This window comes from Mercenaria mercenaria, chromosome 15, assembly GCF_021730395.1.
Source record: "Mercenaria mercenaria strain notata chromosome 15, MADL_Memer_1, whole genome shotgun sequence".
Classification (NCBI taxonomy): domain Eukaryota; kingdom Metazoa; phylum Mollusca; class Bivalvia; order Venerida; family Veneridae; genus Mercenaria; species Mercenaria mercenaria.
In genome coordinates, this window is record NC_069375.1 from 51,003,075 (window position 1) to 51,024,365 (window position 21,291).

The 21,291-nt window shown below is 37.6% G+C and overlaps 1 protein-coding gene across 1 annotated transcript in view; it reads left to right on the forward strand.

Annotated features, from left to right (window-relative positions):
* The window catches only part of LOC123563858 (axonemal dynein light chain domain-containing protein 1-like), a 168,961-nt gene extending 150,013 nt beyond the window's left edge, over positions 1–18,948 (forward strand). Inside the window, exons 26-28 of the mRNA XM_053524238.1 lie at positions 3,664–3,738; positions 4,367–4,482; positions 18,711–18,948. Of these exons, the coding sequence (XP_053380213.1) occupies positions 3,664–3,738; positions 4,367–4,482; positions 18,711–18,948 (429 nt within the window). The remainder of the gene's footprint in view (positions 1–3,663; positions 3,739–4,366; positions 4,483–18,710) is intronic.
* Positions 18,949–21,291: the final 2,343 nt, after the last annotated feature.

The window sequence follows — 21,291 nt, forward strand, 5'->3', positions numbered from 1 at the left end:
CACTAGGTCAAACATGTTTACACTGTTATGGTGTGTTTCTCAGGTGAGCAACCTAGGGCCATCTTGGCCCTCTTGTTTAGGATACAGCCTTGAAATTTGGATGACATGACAGTTTAGCACACTGATCTCAAAACTGACTTTCAGTGACAATGAATGTGACCTACAGACCTGCTTTCTTGTTTTTTAAGATACAGCTTTGAAATTTGGATGACATGTACAGTTTAGCACACTGATCTCAAAACTGACTTTCAGTGACAATGAATATGACCTACTGACCTGCTTTCTTGTTTTTTAAGATACAACTTTGAAATTTGGATGACATGTACAGTTTAGCACACTGATCTCAAAACTGACTTTCAGTGACAATGAATGTGACCTACTGACCTGCTTTCTTGTTTTTTAAGATACAGCTTTGAAATTTGGATGACATGTACAGTTTTGCAGACTGATCTTAAAACTGAATTTCAGTGACCACCAATATGACCTACTGACCTACTTTCTTGTTTTTAGCTCACCTGAGCACAAAGTGCTCAAAGGTGAGCTTTTGTGTTCGCCCTGTGTCCGTTGTCCGTCCGTCATCAACAATTTGACTGTTAACACTCTAGAGGTCACAATTTTGGCCCAATCTTAATGAAACTCGGTAGAATGTTAATCTCAATAAAATCTTGGACGAGCTTGATATTGGGTCATCTGGGGTCAAAAACTAGGTTACCAGGTCAAATCAAAGGAAAAGTTGTTAACACTCTAGAGGCCACATTTATGACTATATCTTCATGAAACTTAGTCAGAATGTTAATGTTGATGATCTTTAGGTCAAGTTCGAATCTGGGTCAGGTGGGGTAAAGAACTAGGTCACCAGGTCAAATCAAAGGAAAAGCTTGTTAACACTCTAGAGACCACATTTATGATTGTATCTTCATGAAACTTGGTCAGAATGTTAACCTTGATGATCTTTAGATCAAGTTTGAATCTTGGTCATGAGGAATGTGACCTACCGACCTACTTTTTAACCAGGTTTTCAACGAAAACCTGAGTTATTAGATTGGGGTAGATGTCGGTCGGGCGGGCGGGTGGGCGGCGGTGGCGTCAAACTGGTGTTTCCGGTCAATAACTTTTGTTTCGGTAAAGATATTTGAATAAAACTTGGTATGTATGTAGCTTATATCAAGACAAAGGCTGGGATTGATTTTTGGGTTTCTGGGGCCAAGGTCACTGTTACTTTAAATAGAAAAAGGGTTTCCGGTCAATAACTTTTGTTTCGGTAAAGATATTTGAATAAAACTTGGTATGTATGTAGCTTATATCAAGACAAAAGGCTGGGATTGATTTTGGGGTTTCTGGGGTCAAGGTCAAGGTCACTGTTACTTAAAATAGAAAAAGGGTTTCCGGTCAATAACTTAACTTAGGAATGAGCTATCATGATGAAACTTGGTGTATAGAAAAAGTTGTAGCTTGGGATTGATTTTGGGGTTTCTCGGATCAAGGTCAAGGTCATTGTTACTAAAAATAGGGTTAGGGTTAGGTTAGGGTTAGGGTTAGCATATCTTCTAAATGCATGGAGGGATTTTGATGAAAGTTGGCACAATTGTTCACCATCATGAGACGGAGTGTCATGCGCAAGAACCAGGTCCCTAGGTCTAAGGTCAAGGTCACACTTAGAGGTCAAAGGATACAAGAATGAAAACTTTGTCCGAAGCATAACTATCTTCTTCATGCATAGAAGGATTTTGATGTAACTTGGCACAATTATACACCATCATGAGACGAAGTGTCTTGCGCAGTTCCCTTCTTTAGAATTACTTCCCTTTGTTGTTACTATAAATAGCTTATATTGTAACTTTTTCATTACTAGACATAGGGAAAAATCGAGACCACTTTTCTGTAGTACAACATGCATGTTACATCCAATTTTGAGGTGTATTTTGACCAGTCTCTACCTGGTAAGGATTTCTGTGTGGACTTAAAAAAAAATTTTGTATTTTTTTTTTTTTTTTTTTTTTGAAGATTAACTTCCCTTAGTTGTTACTATAAATAACTTATGTTGTAACTTTTTTTATAATTGACCGTAGGGAAAATCCAAGACCACTTTTCTGTGGTACAACATAGTTGTTACTTTCTAATTTTAGGTGTATTTTAAGGTATCTCTACCTGGCAAGGAGTTTTTTTGTGGACTTAGAAAAACAAAAGAATTACAATGATTACTAAACAACCACAAAATTAAAATTACATCTGCAAATACAGGTGCTAGAGTAAAGAAATTTGCTGTGACGGGCGTATATTGTGACATTCTGGCACTCTTGTTTATTCTTATGAAAAGTGTTGAAAACCTGGTTTCGTGGCATTGCTGCGTTTCTTGTTTGTTTTTTAAGATACAGCCTTGAAATTTGGATGACATGTACACTTTAGCACACCGATCTTAAAACTGATTTCAGTTAGCATGAATGTGACCTACTGACCTACTTTCTTCAGGTGAGCCTTCAGGGCCCTCTTGTTTAAGATACAGTCTTGAAATTTGGATGACTTGTACAGTTTTGCATACCGATCTTAAAACTGACTTTCAGTGACTATAAATGTGACCTACTGACCTACTTTCTTAATATTTTATCATCAGTTTGACATTTTGAAACATGTAGCTCATATTACTCAGGTGAGCAATCCAAGGTCATCATGACCCTCTTGTTTTTCCTATATGGCTACAATATACTGGCCCCACCCCAGGGTCCCTAGATTTTACATAGAGTTCTATAGGAAAAACATGAAAAAGTCTTCTCTGAAACCACGAGACACAGAGCTTAGATATTTTACATGTGGCATTGTCTGGTGGTCCTTCACTAAGATTGTTCATATCCAGGGTCCATTAAAAGCCTTGCCCCAGGGCCACTTGGTTTTAACGTGAGTTATGTAGGAAAAACTATCTGATCATATTTCTTAGGCTGTTTAATTATAATTACCTGATGGTCATGAGAAATAAAGGGTCACTTGACTGTGATCTTGACCTACTGACCTACTTTCTTGTCATTTAAGGTACAGCCATGAGACTTGGACCACATATACAGTTTTGCACACTGATCTCAAAGCTGACTTTCATTGACCTTAAATGTGACTTACTGACCTACTTTCTTAATATTTTAGCATCAGCTTTGACATTTGAAATTGGGAACAGATTTTAATACTTACTCATATTTGGCAGTTCCACCTAATTGATGCCATGTTAATAACTGGGTCGTGTGTTGTCAAAACTAGGGAACCAGGTCAGTTTAAGGAAAGCTTGTGAACACTAGAGGTCACAGTTTGCATTTGAATTCATCATCTTTGGTTGTTTATGGCAAAGGTGCCATCGCAGTAGCCTAGTGGTAGAGTGTCCGCTTTGAGTGTGGGAGGTCTGGGAGCGTCATACCAAAGATGCAAAAAATGGTACTGGTAGCTCCCTTGCTTGGCACTCACCATTGAAAGGTTGTACCAGGAGGTAAAATAAGTGCAGGTAAGTATCTGTTACTGGATACCTAGTTTGTCGCACAAGAGCTTTGTAGCTCATGTTGTATGTTGGATTATATGCGACATTAAATAAAGCTTACCATTACCTTTACTCAGGTGAGCGATTAAGGGCCATCATGGCCATCTTGTTTTAATTTGTGCATTATTGTTTTGGATTTTTTTTTTCAGGATGGAGAGAAGCTAGAAGTTATAGGTGGAGATGATAACACTCATGTACAAAATCTGGAACAGAGGCCCAGTCAGGTAAAACTTCCTGCGTTTTAACTGACAAAGCTCTCACGAGGATTTACTAAAAATCAGATTTTTTTCTGCAGACAGACTGTTGCTCCCAGAGACTTACTTTCATTTATTATTAACTTCTCAGTATCATTTCTAGTACAAAATGTACTTAATTCTTTTAAATATACGAGTAATATATTAGAAATGTATGTTTCCTAAACTTTCTGCAAATGTCTGTGTAACAGTAGAATTCGGCATTTGTGGAGCAAAGAATAAAGTTTTGAAAATTATCTTGCTGTTGTAAAAACTTGAAATGATTATACTTGAAGCTATTTCTTGTTCTTCAGATGTACATGAATTTAGCTATATTTGATACATATCTCCTCATATACTTTTCCTTCTGCTGGTAACTGAATAATAAAAGCATTCACTTAAATTATAAATATGATATATTATTATTATTATTATTATACCAGATTTATATAGCGCCCTTTTCATGAATAACACATTCAAAGGCATATAGCAGATGCAGCCACACAGGGCGCAAAATTCATCCTCTACTAGTACAGACACAGAGCGATCTGACCAGAGGTATGAATGGAGTATGCTTCCTATTTTGATATAATGTAAGATACTTATACTTGATTTACAGCCATTCCTTCCTGCCAGTCAACCAGCTCCTCAAGGCACAGCTGGTGTTGGAGGCCCAGACACTGCCAAAGCTTATGAGGCCCTGGCTGCAGTAGATTCACTTCAAAAACAGTTACTGTAAGATTATATTATTAATTTTAGATTCAGTAACTTTTAGCTCAACAATACAAAGAATATCGAGAGCTTTCTTACTCAAGTTTATGTATAAACCTTGGCTAAAGTTTTGATGCACTTTCACTTTATCTCTGTTTTAACTTGATGGATTTACTTTAAACTTAAATTTGTTATGCCCCATCATCACTCTCATTGTGTAACTCAAGGGCCATAACACTCACACCAATGTTTCTTGAATTATCCTTTTTTTAGCTCACCTGAGCTAAAGGCTCAGGGTGAGCTATTCTGATCACTCACCGTCCGGCGTCCATCCACACTTTCCTTTAAGCAACATCTCCTAAACCACTAGGCCAATTTTGATGAAATTTTACAGGGATGTTCCTTGGATGGACTTCTTTAAAAAAAATTCAAAGAATTGAATTCAGTACAGAACTCTGGTTGCTATGGCAACCGAAAGGAAAAACTTTAAAAATCTTCTTGTCCAAAACCACAGGGCCTAGAGCTTTGATATTTGGTATGTAGCATCATATAGTGGTCCTCTACTAAGATTGTTCAAATTATGCCCCTAGGGTCAAATATGGCCCCACCCTGGGGGTCACATGGTTTACATAGACTTACATAGGAAAAAAATTGAAAATCTTCTTGTCCAAAACCACAGGGCCTAGGGCTTTGATATTGTTGTGTAGCATCAGCTAGTGGTCCTCTACCAAGATTGTTCAAATTATCCCCCTAGGGGTCAAATATGGCCCCGCTCTTGGGGTCACATGGTTTATATAGACTTATATAGGGAAAAACTTTGAAAATCTTCTTGTCCAAAACCACAGGGCCTAGGGCTTTGATATTTGATATGTAAGCATTATCTAATGGTTCTTTACCAAGATTGTTCAAATTATCCCCCTACGGTAAAAAATAAGCCCGCCCTTAGGGTCACATGGTTTATATAGACTTATAAAGGAAAAACTTTGAAAATCTTCTTGTACAAAACCACATGGCCTAGGGCTTTGATATTTAATATGTAGCATTCTATAGTAGTCCTTTACCAAGATTGTTCAAATTATCTCCCTGGGGTCAAATATGGCCCCGCCCTGGGGGTCACATGGTTTATATATGCTTTTATCAAATAACTATTAATTATTAGCCCTCTAACACAGCATTTGCCTCGTCCAATGATACAGTGGCCTCCTCTATAACGGTGCCAGTATCTATATCAGTCAGCGGCCCCGGGCCGAAAAGTGATATAGATTTAAAGCCCGCATTTTAAGGAATTTGATTGGCTAATTAGACAGGGCCGAAAAAGTGACATAGATTCGCAGCTTGAAGTTCTGAAACGGCAGCCATGTTGTTTTTAAAGTCAGTAAACCTTGACATTTAGAGCACGGAACTTATTCATAGTTTTTAGCGTACAAAAAACAACACGATTTACTAGTATGTAACCGCTGTGTGCTAAATTTACAATGTAAAATTTTCATCAAATCACATACAAGCGTTTATTCACTTGGATCAGTGCGGAAGTCTGGAAAATGACAGACATTTAGATAGTGTGGAGTTGTTGCGCAATGATAACAGCGATTCATGATTCACATGCTGGGAAGTGGATGAATAATATTGCAAACTTGAATGTCACTTTCAGTTGTAAACTGCAAACAATTTCAGACAAGAATAAAACGAGGCATGGAGATGTATAATATGTGATTGGTTGGTTGTATTATCTTGATCAACACATATGTGTACAATTTTGTGTCTCTTTGCCTGCAGCCTACAAAGAAATGTAATTTAAAGCAGTTTCTGTCACAGCTCAAATATTAAGATACTCAGAAAATAAAATAGATAGGTAAATTCCAGCTAAAAATGGCTAAAATATGTTGTGTATTTTTAGAGTTGTTCTTTGTTACAATTAAAAAATTGCAGTGGCTAGAGAACCTGAATCGGTTCCCTAGACAGCAAACTTATTTGTCCGGAACCGATTCTCTAGCAAAAGTACTGTGCATAGGCTAGGGAACCGGAATTTTAATTTCTATGTATAAAGCTGCAGAAATTCACTTTGTTTCTTTTGGTAAGTATCATGCATGTTATTGTCTTGATTAATTTTACCATATCAGCAAGCCATGCTCTTGCATTTGTCTGTGTTTACTGTGTCTCCAAAAGTTACTCGCCGCACACTGTCCGCCATATTGGAATGATATAAACTAGTACGAATTTAATGCGGAAATTGGAGCAAGCCGAAATAAACTTGAAATTTAAACTTAAAAGGTACAATACAATAAAAGAAACAATTATAACGTATTAAGTAATTTCTGTTAATTAGTATTGATCACATGTTGTTTTTTGTCAATTTGCTAATCATTTGCAAACTTTAATGCAATAAAAAACTTGATGCACGTTAAGTGCCAAGGTGTTACAAACCAGTATTTAAAGTGATCAAAGAATCTGATGGAAGATTTAATGGCAATTAAAATATTTTGAACATCCATAAATATCTAATGACATATATTTAAACATAGTACATATTTAAAGCAAATAACATTTAAAAACGACGAAGTAGTTTTCACGCATTCATTCGTACTAGTTTATATCATTCCAATATGGTGGACACTTTTCACTTCTGGAGACACAGTAAATGCAGATGAATGCAAGGGCATAGTAAATTTAATTCAGATAATAATATGCATGATACTTACTAAAAGCAAAGAAGTATAAAATACAGCTCTTTGCTAAGAGAAACAAAGTGAATTTCGGCAGCTTTATGCATAGAAATAAAATTCCGGGTCCCTAGCCTATGACGGTATATTGACTAGAGAACCGGTTCCGGACGAATAAGTTCGCTGTCTAGGGAATCGATTCCGGTTTTCAAGCCACTGCCTTAATAAATTTAGTGTTTAAATTTTGAATCCTTTAAGCACATGTAGTTATTTAATAAAATTGTCAATAAATAAGTGATTTGATATTGGCCCTATTATTTGTCAGAGGGCAGTCATATTTGCCCAAGGCCGAAAGCCGAGGGCCAATATGACTGTCCCGAGGGCAAATAATAGGGCCAGTATCAAATCACTTATTTATTGACTAAGTGATTTGATATTGGCCCTGTAATTTGTCCTCAGGACAGTCGTATTGGCCCTCAGCCTTTGGCCTCGGGCCAATACGACTGCCCTCTGACAAATAACAGGGAAAATATCAAATCACTTGTTTATTAATATATACTTGTTTATTAATATATAATATAGGGAAACTTTGAAAATCTTCTTGCATAAAACCACATAGCCTAGGGCTTTAATATTTGGTACGATGAATCGTATCGTAGTCCTTTACCAAGACTGTTTAAATTATTCCCCTGGGGTTAAAGTTGGTTTAACATGGTTTAAATAGACTTGTACAGGGAAAAACGTTATAAAAGATGTTGGTCTTAAACCATAAGGCCCAGAGCATAGATATTTAGTATGTGGCATGCTCTAGTGGTTCTCTAACAATATTGTTCAAATCATGACCCTGGGGTCAATATAGGCCACGCCCAGTTGGTCCCTTGTTTTACATAGACTTATTTGTTGTTTTGAAGCAGTGACAAAGAAATTTGGACCACAAGTGTAATGTTTGATACAGATTTCAATATTCATCTTGAATTGTCTTAATCCTGACCTACTGACGTATTTTCTTGTTTTTGAAATACGGCAAAGAAATTTGGACCACATGTATAATTTTTTATACAAATTTCAATTCTCATCTTGAATAGTCTTAATTGTGACCTACTGACCTACTTTCTTGTTTTTTGAAGTTACAGCATAGAAATTTGGACCATGTGTACAATTTTTTATTCAGATTTCAATACTCATCTTTAATGTTTTTAACCCGGACCTTCTGACCTACTTTCTTGTTTTTGAAGCTACAGCAAAGAGATTTGGACCACCTGTATAATTCTTCATACAGATTTCAGTAGTTATCTTGAATTATCTTTACTGTTACCTACTTGCCTACTTTCTTTGTTTTTGAAGCTTTAGCAAATAAATTTGTTCAAGCAAGCAACTAAACTCAGGTGAGCGATAAAGGGCCATCTTGACCCTCTTGTTTCTTTGAATTTCTGGTTAAAGTTGTTGTGCACTTTCACTCTATCTCTTTTATTTCTACATGGATTTTAAAAGATTTGTTCCACATCATCATCCAAATCATATGACACAAGTTCCATTAATCTGGTACCAATTTTTAGCTCACCTGAGCACGAAGTGCCCTGTGTCTGTTGTCCGTCTTCAGTCGTCCGTCATCAACAATTTGACTGTTGACACTCTAGAGGTCACAATTTCGGCCCAATCTTAATGAAACTTAATCAGAATGTTACACTCAATAAAATCTTGGACGAGTTTGATATTGGGTTATCTTGGTTCAAAAACTAGGTCACCAGGTCAAGTCAGAGGAAAAGCTTGTTAACACTCTAGAGGCCACATTTATGAAATATCTCTATGAAACTTGGTCAGAATGTTAATCTTGATAATCTTAATGTCAAGTTCAAATCTGGGTCAGGTGGGGTCAGAACCTAGGTCACCAGGTCAAATCAAAGGAAAAGCTTGTTAACACTGTAGAGGCCACATTTATGACTGTATCTTCATGAATCTTGGTCAGAATGTCATGGGTTCGATCCCCGGCCGCGTCATACCAAAGACGTAAAAAATGGTACTAGCAGCTTCCTCGCTTGGCGCTCAGCATTAAGGGGATAGTGCTAGGACTGGTCAGCCCGGTGTCAGTATAATGTGACTGGGTGGGGTATCATGCCACGTGTCTACGGCGTGATATTCCAGTGAGGCAGCACTATAAAGTTGGGCATTGTGCTCACTGCTGCAAGTAGACGCCGTTGTTTATATGACTGAAAAATTGTTGAAAAAGACGTTAAACCCGAACACACACACACACAAAAGACGTTAAACCCGAACACACACACACATACACACAGAATGTTAATCTTGATAATCTTTAGGTCAAGTTTGAATTTGGGTCATGTGGGATCAAAAACTTGGTCACCAGGTCAAATCAAAGGAAAAGCTTGTTAACACTAGAGGCCACATTTATGACAATATTTCTATGAAGAGTGTTAATCTTAATGATCTTTAGGTCAGTTTCAAATCTGGGTCAGGTTGGGTCAAAAACTAGGTCTCCAGGTTAAATCAAAGGAAAAGCTTTTTAACACTCTAGAGGCCACATTTATGACTGTATCTTCATGAAACTTGGTCAGAATATTAACCTTGGTGGTCTTTAGGTTAAGTTGGAATCTGGATCATGTGGAAAGTGATCTACTGACCTACGTTCGTGTTTTTTTAAGATACAGCCTTGAAATTTGGATATGTACAGTTTTGCAGACTGATCTTAAAACTGAATTTCAGTGACCATGAATGTGACCTACTGACATACTTTCTTGTTTTTAGCCCACCATCATCAGATGGTGGGCTATTAAAATCACTCTGCGTCCGTGGTCTGTCCGTCCGTCCGTCCGTCTGTTAACAATTTCTCATCTTATCGCATCTCCTCAGAAACTACTGGGGGGATTTTGACCAAACTTTGTCAGAATGATGTATTGGTACCCTAGTTGTGTCCCCCTGAAAATCAGACTGGTTCAACAATTTATGAGTAAGTTATGACCCTTTGTTTATTTCTGTAATTTATATAGATTTATATAGGGTAAAACTTTGAAAACCTTCTTGTCCAAAACCACAGAGCCTAGGGCTTTGATATTTGGTATGAAGCATCATCTAGTGGTCCTCTACCAAGATGATTCAAATTATTTCTCTGGGGTCAAATATGGCCCCGCCCTGGGGGTCACATGGTTTATATAGACTTATATAGGGAAAAACTTTGAATAACCTCTTGTCCAAAACCACAGGGCCTAGGGCTTTGATATTTTGTATGTGACATCATCTAGTGGTCCTCTACTAAGATTGTTCAAATTATACCCCTAGGGTCAAATATGGCCCCACCCTGGGAGTCATATGGTTTACATAGACTTATATAGGGAAAAACTTTGAAAATCTTCTTGTCCAAACCACAAAGCCTAGGGCTTTGATACTTGTAATGTAGCATCATCTAGTGGTTCTCTACCAAGTTTGTTCAAATTATCCTCCTAGGGTTAAATATGGCCCCGCCCCGGGGGTCACATGGTTCATATAGACTTATATAGGGAAAAGCTTTTAAAATGTTCTTGTCAGTAACTACAACATTCAAACTTGGACCACATGTATATTTTTGAGTGGCAAGATGAACCTTGACATGAGTTGACCTTGATTTTGACCTAGTGACCTACTTTCACATTTCTGTAGCTACAGCCTTCAAATTTGGACCACATGCATAATTTTGTGCAATGGAAAAAACTTTGACCTTTATTTTGACCTATTGACCTACTTTCACATTTTTGAAGGTACAGGCATCAAATTTGGACCATATGCATAGTTTCGTGTTTCAAAATGAAATTTGACATTGATTTTGACCTAGTGACCTACTTTCACATTTCTCAAGCTACAGCCTTCAAATTTGGACTACATGCATAGTTTTGTGTACCGAAAAAAACTTTGACCTTGACATTGACCTAGTGACCTACTTTCACATTTTAGAAGGTACAGGCTTCAAATTTGGACCACATGCATAGTTTTGTATTCTGAAATAAAATTTGACCTTGATTTCGACCTAGTGACCTACTTTTACATTTCTCAAGCTACAGCCTTCAAATTTGGACCACTTGCATAGTTTTGTGTACTGAAATGACCCTTGACCTTTACATTGACCTAGTGACCTACTTTCACATTTTTAAGGTACAGGCTTCAAATTTGGACCACATGCATAGTTTTGTATTCCAAAATAAAATTTGACCTTGATTTTGACCTTTGGACCTACTTTTACATTTTTCAAGCTACAGCCTTCAAATTTGGACCACATGCATAGTTTTGTGTTGTGTACGGAAATGAAATTTGACCTTGAGCTAGTCAATAAGTCTTGAAATTTGGAACACTCAAAAATGGCACATTGGTGGGCGCCAAGATCACTCTGTGATCTCTTGTTTTAAGATACAGCCTTGAAATTTGGATGACATGTACAGTTTTGCAGACTGATCTTAAAACTGAATTTCAGTGACAATAAATGTGACCTACTGACCTACTTTGTTAATATTTTAGCATCAGTTTGACATTTGAAACATGTAGCTCATATTACTCATGTGAGCAATCCAGGGTCATCATGACCATCTTGTTTATGAATTATGCCCCTTTTTACTTGGAATTTAAGGTTAATTTTGATGTATTTTTACTATATCTGTTATTAGTTCCCTACTGGTTGAAAACCAGTTTCGGGGACTATAGGAATGCACTTTTCTGTCCATCATTCCGTCCGTCCTTTGCAATTTTGTGTCCAGTCCATAACTCTGTCATCCATGAAGTGTTTCAATATTACTTGGCACAAATGTTCCCCATAATGTGACAACGTGTCTTGCGCAAAATACGGACCCCTAGCTCAAAGGTCAAGGTCACAATTTGAGGTCAAAGGTCAACAGGGCTTTTTTCCTGTCCGGTCCACAACTCTGCCATCCATGAAGGGATTTTAATATTACTTGGCACAAATGGATCTCATAATCAGATGATATGTCATGCACAACTTTCAGACCCCCATCCCCCAGGTCAAGGTCACACTTGGCAGTCAAATGTTAACATGGCATGAACAGGGTCTGTTTTATGTCCAGTCCATAACTCTGTCATTCATTAAGGGATTTTAATATTACATGGCACAAATGTTTCCCATGATGAGGCGATATGTCCTGCGCAAATCCCGGACCCCTGGCTAAAAGGTCAAGGTCACAATTGGGGGTCAAATGTCAACAGGGCTTTTTTCCTGTCCGGTCCATAACTCTGCCATCCATGAAGGGATTTTAATATTACTTGGCACAAATATTTCCCATGATGAGATGACATGCTGTGCGCAAAACCTGGACCCCTAGCTCAAAGGTCAAGGTCACAATTGGAGGTCAAAGGTCAATAGGATTTTTTTTCCTGTCCAGTCCAGAAAGCTGTTATGCATCAAGGGATTACAATATTACTTGGCATAAATGTTCCCCATGATGAAAAGACGTGTCATGCACAACACCCAGAACCCTAGCTTAATGGTCAAGGTCACACTTGGAGGTCAAAGGTCAGTAGGATTTTTTTTCCTGTCCAGTCCAGAAAGCTGTCATGCATCAAGAGATTACAATATTACTTGGCATAAATGTTCCCCATGATGAAAAGACGTGTCATGCGCAACACCCAGAACCCTAGCTTAATGGTCAAGGTCACACTTGGAGATCAAAGGTCAATACGATTTTTTGTCGAGCCCGCTTGCGGATGCGAAGACATAGTTGTCCAAATGGCGGTTCGGTGTATGTGCTTACGTCCATCCGGATTTGTTTGTCCGGACCATAAGTTTGACATGCATGGAGCAATCTTGTTTATATTTGGCATGAATGTTAATCTCAGTGAGATGGAGTGTCTTGCGCAAACCCCAGATTCCTATCTCAAAGGTCAAGGTCACACAGGTCAAAGGTCAAATTTAAAAATGACTTTGTCCGGAGCATTTCTTCATCATGCATGGAGGGATTTTGATGTAAATTGGCACAATTGTTCACCATCATGAGACGCAAGAACCAGGTCCCTAGGTCTAAGGTCAAGGTCACACTTAGAGGTCAAAGGATACAAGAATGACAACTTTGTCCGGAGCATTTCTTCTTCATGCATGGAGGGATTTTGATGTAACTTGGCACAAATGTTCACCACCATGAGACAGAGTGTCGTGCACAAGAACCAGGTCCCTAGGTCTAAGGTCAAGGTCACACTTAGAGGTCAAAGGTCAGATACAAGAATGACTTTGTCTGAAGCATTTCTTTTTGATGCATAGAGGGATTTTGATGTAACTTGGCACAATTGTTCATCATCATGGAGTGTCCTGTGCAAGATCCTAGAATTACTTCCCTTTGTTGTTACTATAAATAGCTTATATTGTAACTTTTTTATTACTGGTCGTAGGGAAAAATCAAGACCATTTTTCTGTAGTACAACATGCATGTTACATCCAATTTTCAGGTGAATTTTGACCTATCTCTTCTGGTGAGGATTTTTATGTGGACTTAGGATTTTTTTTGCAATCTCTTTTTTATTTGGCATAAATGTTTGCCTCAATGAGACAGGGAGTGTCGTGTGCAACTCCCAGTCCTTTTGACAGCTGGCGGGCTCGACATGTTGCCCGTGGGCATCTAATTTCCTGTTTGGTCTATATCTTTGTCTTGCAAAACAGGATTTAAATATCAGTTTGCACAAATATTCCCCTGGATGAGACAATGTGCACAAAACCCAGGCCCTTAGCTGCAAGGTCAAGGTCACACTTGGAAGTCAAAAGGCCAAAAGGGCTTTTTTCCTGTCCAGTCTGTAACTCAACAATCCTTAAAGGGATTTTAATATTACTTGGCACAAGTGTTCACTATCGTGAGATGAAGTGTCATGCACAAGAGCCAGGTCCCTAGGTCTAAGGTCAAGGTCACACTTAGAGGCCAGAGGTCAGATACAAGAATGACTTTGGAGCATTTTTTCTTCATGCATGGAGGGATTTTGTTGTAACTTGACACAAATGTTCACCACTATGAGACAGATTGTCATGCACAAGAATCAGGTCTCTAGGTCTAAGGTCAATGTCACACTTAGAGGTCAAAGGTCAAATTCAATAATGACTTTGTTTGGAGCATTTCTTCTTCATGCATGGAGGGATTTTGATGTAACTTGGCTCAAATGTTCACGACCATGAGGCAGCCTTATTTTTAGAATTAGCTCCCTTTGTTTTACTATAAATAGATTATATTGTAGCATTTTTATTACTGGCTCTAGGGAAAAATCGAGATCACTATATATATAGTTTACACAACTGTTCTGTTGTTCTCTGTGGGTTAGTAACCAGAATGAATACCTACATACCATACCTGCGCACGTACACAGGTATCATACCATACCTGAGCATGTGAAAAGAATGTTAGATGAGTTCAAACTGTAATGTTTATTTAATGCCATGTTATTGTCCGTAAGTATTGATCTGACACTCATGAATAATTCTCGGTGTCTGAAGCAAAATAGTGATATAAATATTGCGTATATATTTCTTTATAATTTTCACAATGTCACATGTGCAAATAGCTGTGCGAACAAAAAGTTTACCTTCCAATCAGTATTGTGGGGGGTCGATTTCTGCGTAGGACCTTTTTTCCCCAAATTTTATCGGCAAACTTAACAGGTAGAAATATTGCCACACTTATCTGATCAAACCTTATGGTCTATTTCTGGAAAGAATAACTGTTATGGTAAATGTAGAATAAAACATCTTTAAAAGTATCTTAAATAAAAAGACATAACCCATAACCTCACCCCCCCCCTCCCCCAAATAGTACTTGGACTCAGTGTTGTTAGCTCATGATGAGCTTTTGTGACTGCTCAATGTCTCAGTGTTGTTAGCTCATGATGAGCTTTTGTGACTGCTCAATGTCCGTTGTGTGTCGTGTGTCGTGCTTCCGTCAACATTTTCTAAAAAAATCTTCTTCTTGAAAACCACTGGACAGAATTACATCAAACTTCACAGGAATGATCCTTGGGTGGTCCCCTTTCAAAATTGTTCAAAGAATTGAATTCTGTGCAAAACTCTGGTTTCCATGGCCACCGAAAGGAAAAACTTTAAAAATCTTCTTGTCCAAAACTGCAAGGCGTAGAGCCTTGATATTTTGCATGTGACATCATCTAATGGTCCTCTATGAAGATTGTTCAAATTATGCCCCTGGGGTGAAAAGAGGCCTTTGATAAGTTTTACATAGACTTATATAGGAAAAAACTTTTCTTGTTTAAAACCACATGACCTAAGCCTTTGATATTTGATTTGTAGCATTGCCTTATGGGTTCTCTACCAAAATTGTTCAAATTATAACCCTGGGGTGAAAAGAGGCCCTGCCCTAGGGAGTCTCAAATTTAACAAAGACTTATATAGGGAAAAAAATAAAAATCTTCTTGTCTGAATGTTCAAGGCCTAGGCCTTTGATATCTGGTATGTAGCATTGCCTAGTGGATCTCTAACAAGTTTGTTCAAATTATGCCCCTGGGGTGAAAAGAGGCCCCGCCCTGGGGGTCACTTGTTATATGAAGTATATAGGAATATTAAAACTTCAAAAATTATCAGATCATATTTCCTTGACTATTTAATTATACTTACCTGATGACCCCAAGCAATTAGGGGTCACTTGACTGTGACCTTGACTTACTGACCTACTTTCTTGTTTTTAGCTCACCTGAGCACAAAGTGCTCGGGGTGAGCTATTGTGATCGCTCACCGTTCGGCGTCCGTCCATCCGTCCATCCACACTTTCCTTTAAACAGTATCTCCTCCTAAACCACCAGGCCAATTTTGATGAAACTTCATAGGGATGTTCCATGGATGGTCCTCTTTAAAAATTATTCAAAGAATTGAATTCCATGCAGAACTCTGGTTGCCATGGCAACCGAAAGGAAAAACTTTAAAAATCTTCTTCTCAAAAACCAGAAGCCCTAGAGCTTAGATATATGGTGTGAAGCATTGCCTAGTGGACCTCTACCAATTTTGTTCAAATCATGACCCTGGGGTCAAAATAGACCCCTCCCAAGGGGTCACTTGATTTTACATAGAAAAATCTTAAAAAATCTTCTTCTCAAAAAGCAGAAGCCCTTGAGCTTAGATATTTGACATGTAGCATTGCCTAGTGGACCTCTACTAAAATTGTTCAAATCATGACCCCGGGGTCAAAATTGACCCCGCCCTAGGGGTCACTTGATTTTACATATGAAAATCTTCAAAAAATTTCTTAAAATAAACCAGAAGGCCTAGAGCTTAGATATTTCACATGTAGCATTGCTTAGTGGACCTCTACAACATTTGTTCAAACCAGGGTCAAAATTGACCCCGCCCCAGGTGTCACTTGATTTTACATAGGAAAATCTTCAAAAAAATTCTAAAAATAAACCAGAAGGCCTAGATCTTAGATATTTGACATGTAGCATTGCCTAGTAGACTTCTACAAAATTTCTTCAAATTATGACCCCCGGGGTCAAATTGGCCCCGCCCCAGGGGGTTACTTAATTGTACATAGAAAAATCTTCAAAATTTTCTAAAAATAAACCAGAAGGCCTAGAGCTTAGATATTTGACATGTATAGCATTGCCTAGTGGACCTCTACAAAATTTGTTCAAATCTTGACCCCCCCAGGGTCAAATTGACCCAGCTCCAGGGGTTACTTGATTGTACATAGGGAAATCTTCATAAATTTGCTTAAAATAAACCAGAAGGCCTAGATCTTAGATATTCGATATGTAACATTGCCTAGTAGACTTCTACAAACTTTGTTCAAATCATGACCCCCGGGGTTAAAATTGGCCCCGCCCCAGGGGTTACTTGATTGTACATCGGAAAATTTTCCAAAAAAATTCTAAAAATCATCAGTTTGACATTTGAAACATGTAGCTCATATTACTCTGGTGAGCGATCCAGGGTCATCATGACCCTCTTGTTTAAGATACAGCCTTGAAATTTGGATGACTTGTACAGTTTTGCACACCAATCTTAAAACTGACTTTAAGTGACCATGAATGTGACCTACTGACCTACTTTCTAATATTTTAGCATCAGTTTGCCATTATAAACGTGTGGCTCATATTACTCAGGTGAGCGATTCAGGGTCATCATGACCCTCTTGTTGTATTGTGTGGTCCTTTGGGATCATTAAGTACATTCAGTATCTGTGTAATAGAATTCCACTTTAGCTAGCGGGTGAGAGGGGTTACATCTCATTGACAAAATCAAAGTTCAGTCTGTTACTATTTTGCTCGGTTGCATTCTATGCTTCTAACATGTTTTGTTAGCGCATCTGAGCCAAAGGCGCATGATGAACTTTTGTGATCGTTCAATGTACGTCGTATGAACTCTTGTTGCCATGGCAACCAAAAGGAAAAACTTTAAAAATCTTCTTCTCCAAAACCTCAAGATGTAGAGCCATGACATCATCTAATGGTCCTCTATCAAGATTGTTCAAATTATGCCCCTGGGGTAAAAAGAAGCCCCGCCCCGGGAGTCACAAGTTTTATATAGACTTCAAGGTCATCGCCACTTTTTTGGCTGAGCATGATAAATATAGGAAAAAACTTCTTATCTAAAAGTACAAGACCTAGGCCTTTGATATTTTGTATGTAAGATTGTCTTGTGGTCCTTTACCAAAATTATTCAAATTACGCCCCTGGGGTGAAAAAGCCCCTGCCCCAGGGGCTCTCAAGTTTTACATAGACTTACATAGGAAAATACTTTTAAAATCTTCTTGTCTGAAACTTCAAATTATGCCCCTGGGGTGAAAAGAACCTTGCCTCGGGGGGTCCCAAGTTTTACATAGACTTACATTTAAACTTTAAAAATCTTCTTGCCTGAAACTGCAATGCATAGGCTTTTGATATTTGGTATGTTGCCTTCCCTAGTGTTCCTCTGCCAAATTTATTCAAACTATGTCACTGGGGTGAAAAGAGGCCCTGCCCTGGGGGTACCAAGTTTAACATAGACTTATATAGGAAACAAAATTTAAAGATCTTCTTGTCTTAAAGTTCAAGGCCTAGGCATTTGGTATGTAGCATTGCCTAGTGGATCTCTATCAAGATAGGTCAAATTATGTCCCTTGGGTGAAAAGAGGCCCCGCCCTGGGTGTTACTCGTTATATGAGTTATATAGGAAAAAATACTTTAAAAATTATCAGATCATATTTCCTAGACTGTTTAATTATAATAACCTGATGACCCCAAGCGGTTAGGGATCACTTGAGTGTGACCTTGACCTACTGACCTACTTTCTTGTTTTTTAAGATACAGCCTTGAAATTTGGATGAGATGTACAGTTACCATGAATGTAACCTACTGACCTACTTTCTTAATATTTTAGCATTAGTTTGCCCAGGGTCGTCATAACCTTCTTGTTAAATATACATTTAGTATATTATTTTGTGTTATAAAAATAAATTTACCATAAATCTGTATAATTGTAACGGATTTTTGGTACTTTAGATATTAACATTGGTTTGAGAAAAGGACAAGAAGTTGGCTGACATTTATCAATACATAGTAATTTTTACAAGTTACAAATTTTTGATAGCAAGGTAAGATAACTGTACCTGTGATGTGTTAAATTTGATCATATAAATTTTACAGGGCTACTGAAGAGCGAGCTCAGCTGGCAGAAGAAAAAGCTGATACTGCTGAAGCAGAACTAAACGTATGCCTTGAGAAGATTAGGGAAATGGCAAAAAAAATTGTGATCGAGAAAACTGTCAAAAGAGGGGGCCCGGAAAAACAAAAGGGGGGTTTAAACCAGCAACCCCCAAAACCCAAAAAAATCAGTCCGTCCCCTTCTAAAAGGGATCAGATATTGGAAAAACCCCTGGCCTGATCAAGACTTCTAAAGTTAAAAGGGGGTTCAAAGAAGAAAAGTGAAATGTTACAAATTTTTTTTCCCAAATCCTGTTGACGTAGTAAAATTTTTTTAAACATCACACTTTTTATCCGCACTGTCAATAAAAAAAAAACTCTAAGAGTATGACTTTTTCCGGGGAGGAAAGGGCGCTTTTTCTGTTTGCTAAGTGATTCCATCCACTTCGTGAAAATTTGTTTCAACTGGGATACAAAACGTTTTTTGTAACTTTTAACATTCTTGGTTTTCTTGAAATAAAGTAAACGCAATTTTTTTACTCGAATTCAAAAAATCTAGCTATTCTACTCACCCGGCGTCGGCGTCGGCGTCGGCGTCGGGTCCCCTTGGTTAATTTTTTGCATGAAAGTAATCAGCCATCAATAAAGGCATATGTTTAAAACTTATTTTTTCTTTTTTGGTCAATAACCAACCCCGGGTCAAGCCAAAACTCTGCTTTTTTTTTGAGCAAATTACCCCTTTTTGGACTTAGAAAATTTTGGTTTAAATTTTTAAATGAAATTTACTATCTCCAAACAAATGCAGAATTGTTTGAAATTCACTGTGTCTTGGGGGTTTTAAAAAACTGTTGAAGCACAAGCCCCATAATTGATTTTTCATTTTGGCCAAATTATCCCCCCTTTGGACTTAGAAAATTTCTGGTTAAAGTTTTGCGTGCAATAAAACAGCTTTCTAAAGGCATATGATTTGAAATTTTTCTTTTTCTAAAATAATTACCAACCTCATTGGGTCAATGACCCATACTCTGACATGTATTTGAGAAATTATGACCTTTTGACTAGAAAATTTTGTTTAAAGTTTTACATGCATTAATCTCCAAACAATGCGATATTGTACTATTCACTTTTGGTTGGGGTTATAACTTAGTTGATAGCAGCAAGTCCCAAACTCTGATCTTTATTTGGCCAATTATCCCCTTTGGAATTTAAAATTAGGTTAAAGTTTTGGCTAATTACATACACTATTGAAAAGGCATATAGTGTGATGACACTTATTTTTTCTTTTTTCGTCAATTACGACTCATGGGTCAAGTCCATAACTCCTGACATTTTTTTTAGCAATTATTGCCCCCTTTTCTTGTAAATTTGTTGTTAATTTGTTTTACATGAATATATTTACCAAAACTAATGCGGATTTTTGGTATTTTAAAATATTAACATTGGTCTTCGGGGATAAAACTAGTTGATAGCATCAATCCATATAATTGTACCTTCATTTTGGGCCAAATTATGTCCCTTTGTGGACTTAAAAATTTTCAGGTTAAAGGGGCTTTGCGAAGAAAAAGTAACTTACAGCTATTCCTAAAAGGCAATAGATTTGAAACTCTGATAAATCTTTCTAGAGATTCCAAAACCTAATAGGGGTCCAAGACCCAAACCCTAAAACTCGTACTTCTTGGGGGCAATATTATGCCCCCTTATCAGACTTAAAAGTTTAAGGTTTAAGGAAAGAAAAATGCAAGTTTACTAATCTTCCAAAACGTAAATGCAGTAAATGATTTTAAACTTCACATGTGTTATTCGGGTAAATAAAAAAAATCTAGAGAGTAGAGCAATCCCATTAATGAAGGGCACTTTTGTTCTAAGTATTCCCCCTTCGTGAATTTAAACTTGGGATATTAACCTTTTTTTGTAATTTTTCAGCATTCTGGGACAATTTCTAGTCGAATTGTGTTACGACAGCTCTTTTTATGAATTTAAACACATTGAAGAGGTTTTACACCAAGCAGAATTATTTCCCCAGGGTGTAGCCAGAGACAATTCTTTTGTACCATGTGTAACCAAATTTAGAGTGTTTGAATAATTAAAAACATAATTCTTTTATCCAGTATTCCATTTTTAGCTCTTGTGACTGCTCAATGTCCGTCGTGCATCATCCATCCATCAACAGTTTCTTAAAAAAATCTTCTCCTAGAAAACCACTGGGCAGAATTACACCAAACTTTACAGGAATGATCCTTAAATGTGGCCCCTTTCAAAATTTTTAAAGAATTAAATTCCATGCAGAACTCAAATGAAAAACTTTAAAAATCTTATTTGGCGTGTGACATCACCTAATGGTCCTCTATCAAGTTTGTTCAAATTGTGCCTCAGGGGGTCACAAGTTTTACATACACTTGTATAGGAAAAAAAATTAAAAATCTTCTTGCCTGAAACTGCAAGGCATAGGCTTTTGATATTTGGTATGTTGCCTTTCCTAGTGTTCCTCTACCAAAATTGTTCAAATTATGTCCCTGGGGTGAAAAGAGGCCCTGCACTAGGGTACCAAGTTTAACATAGACTTATATAGGGGAAAAAAAAGATC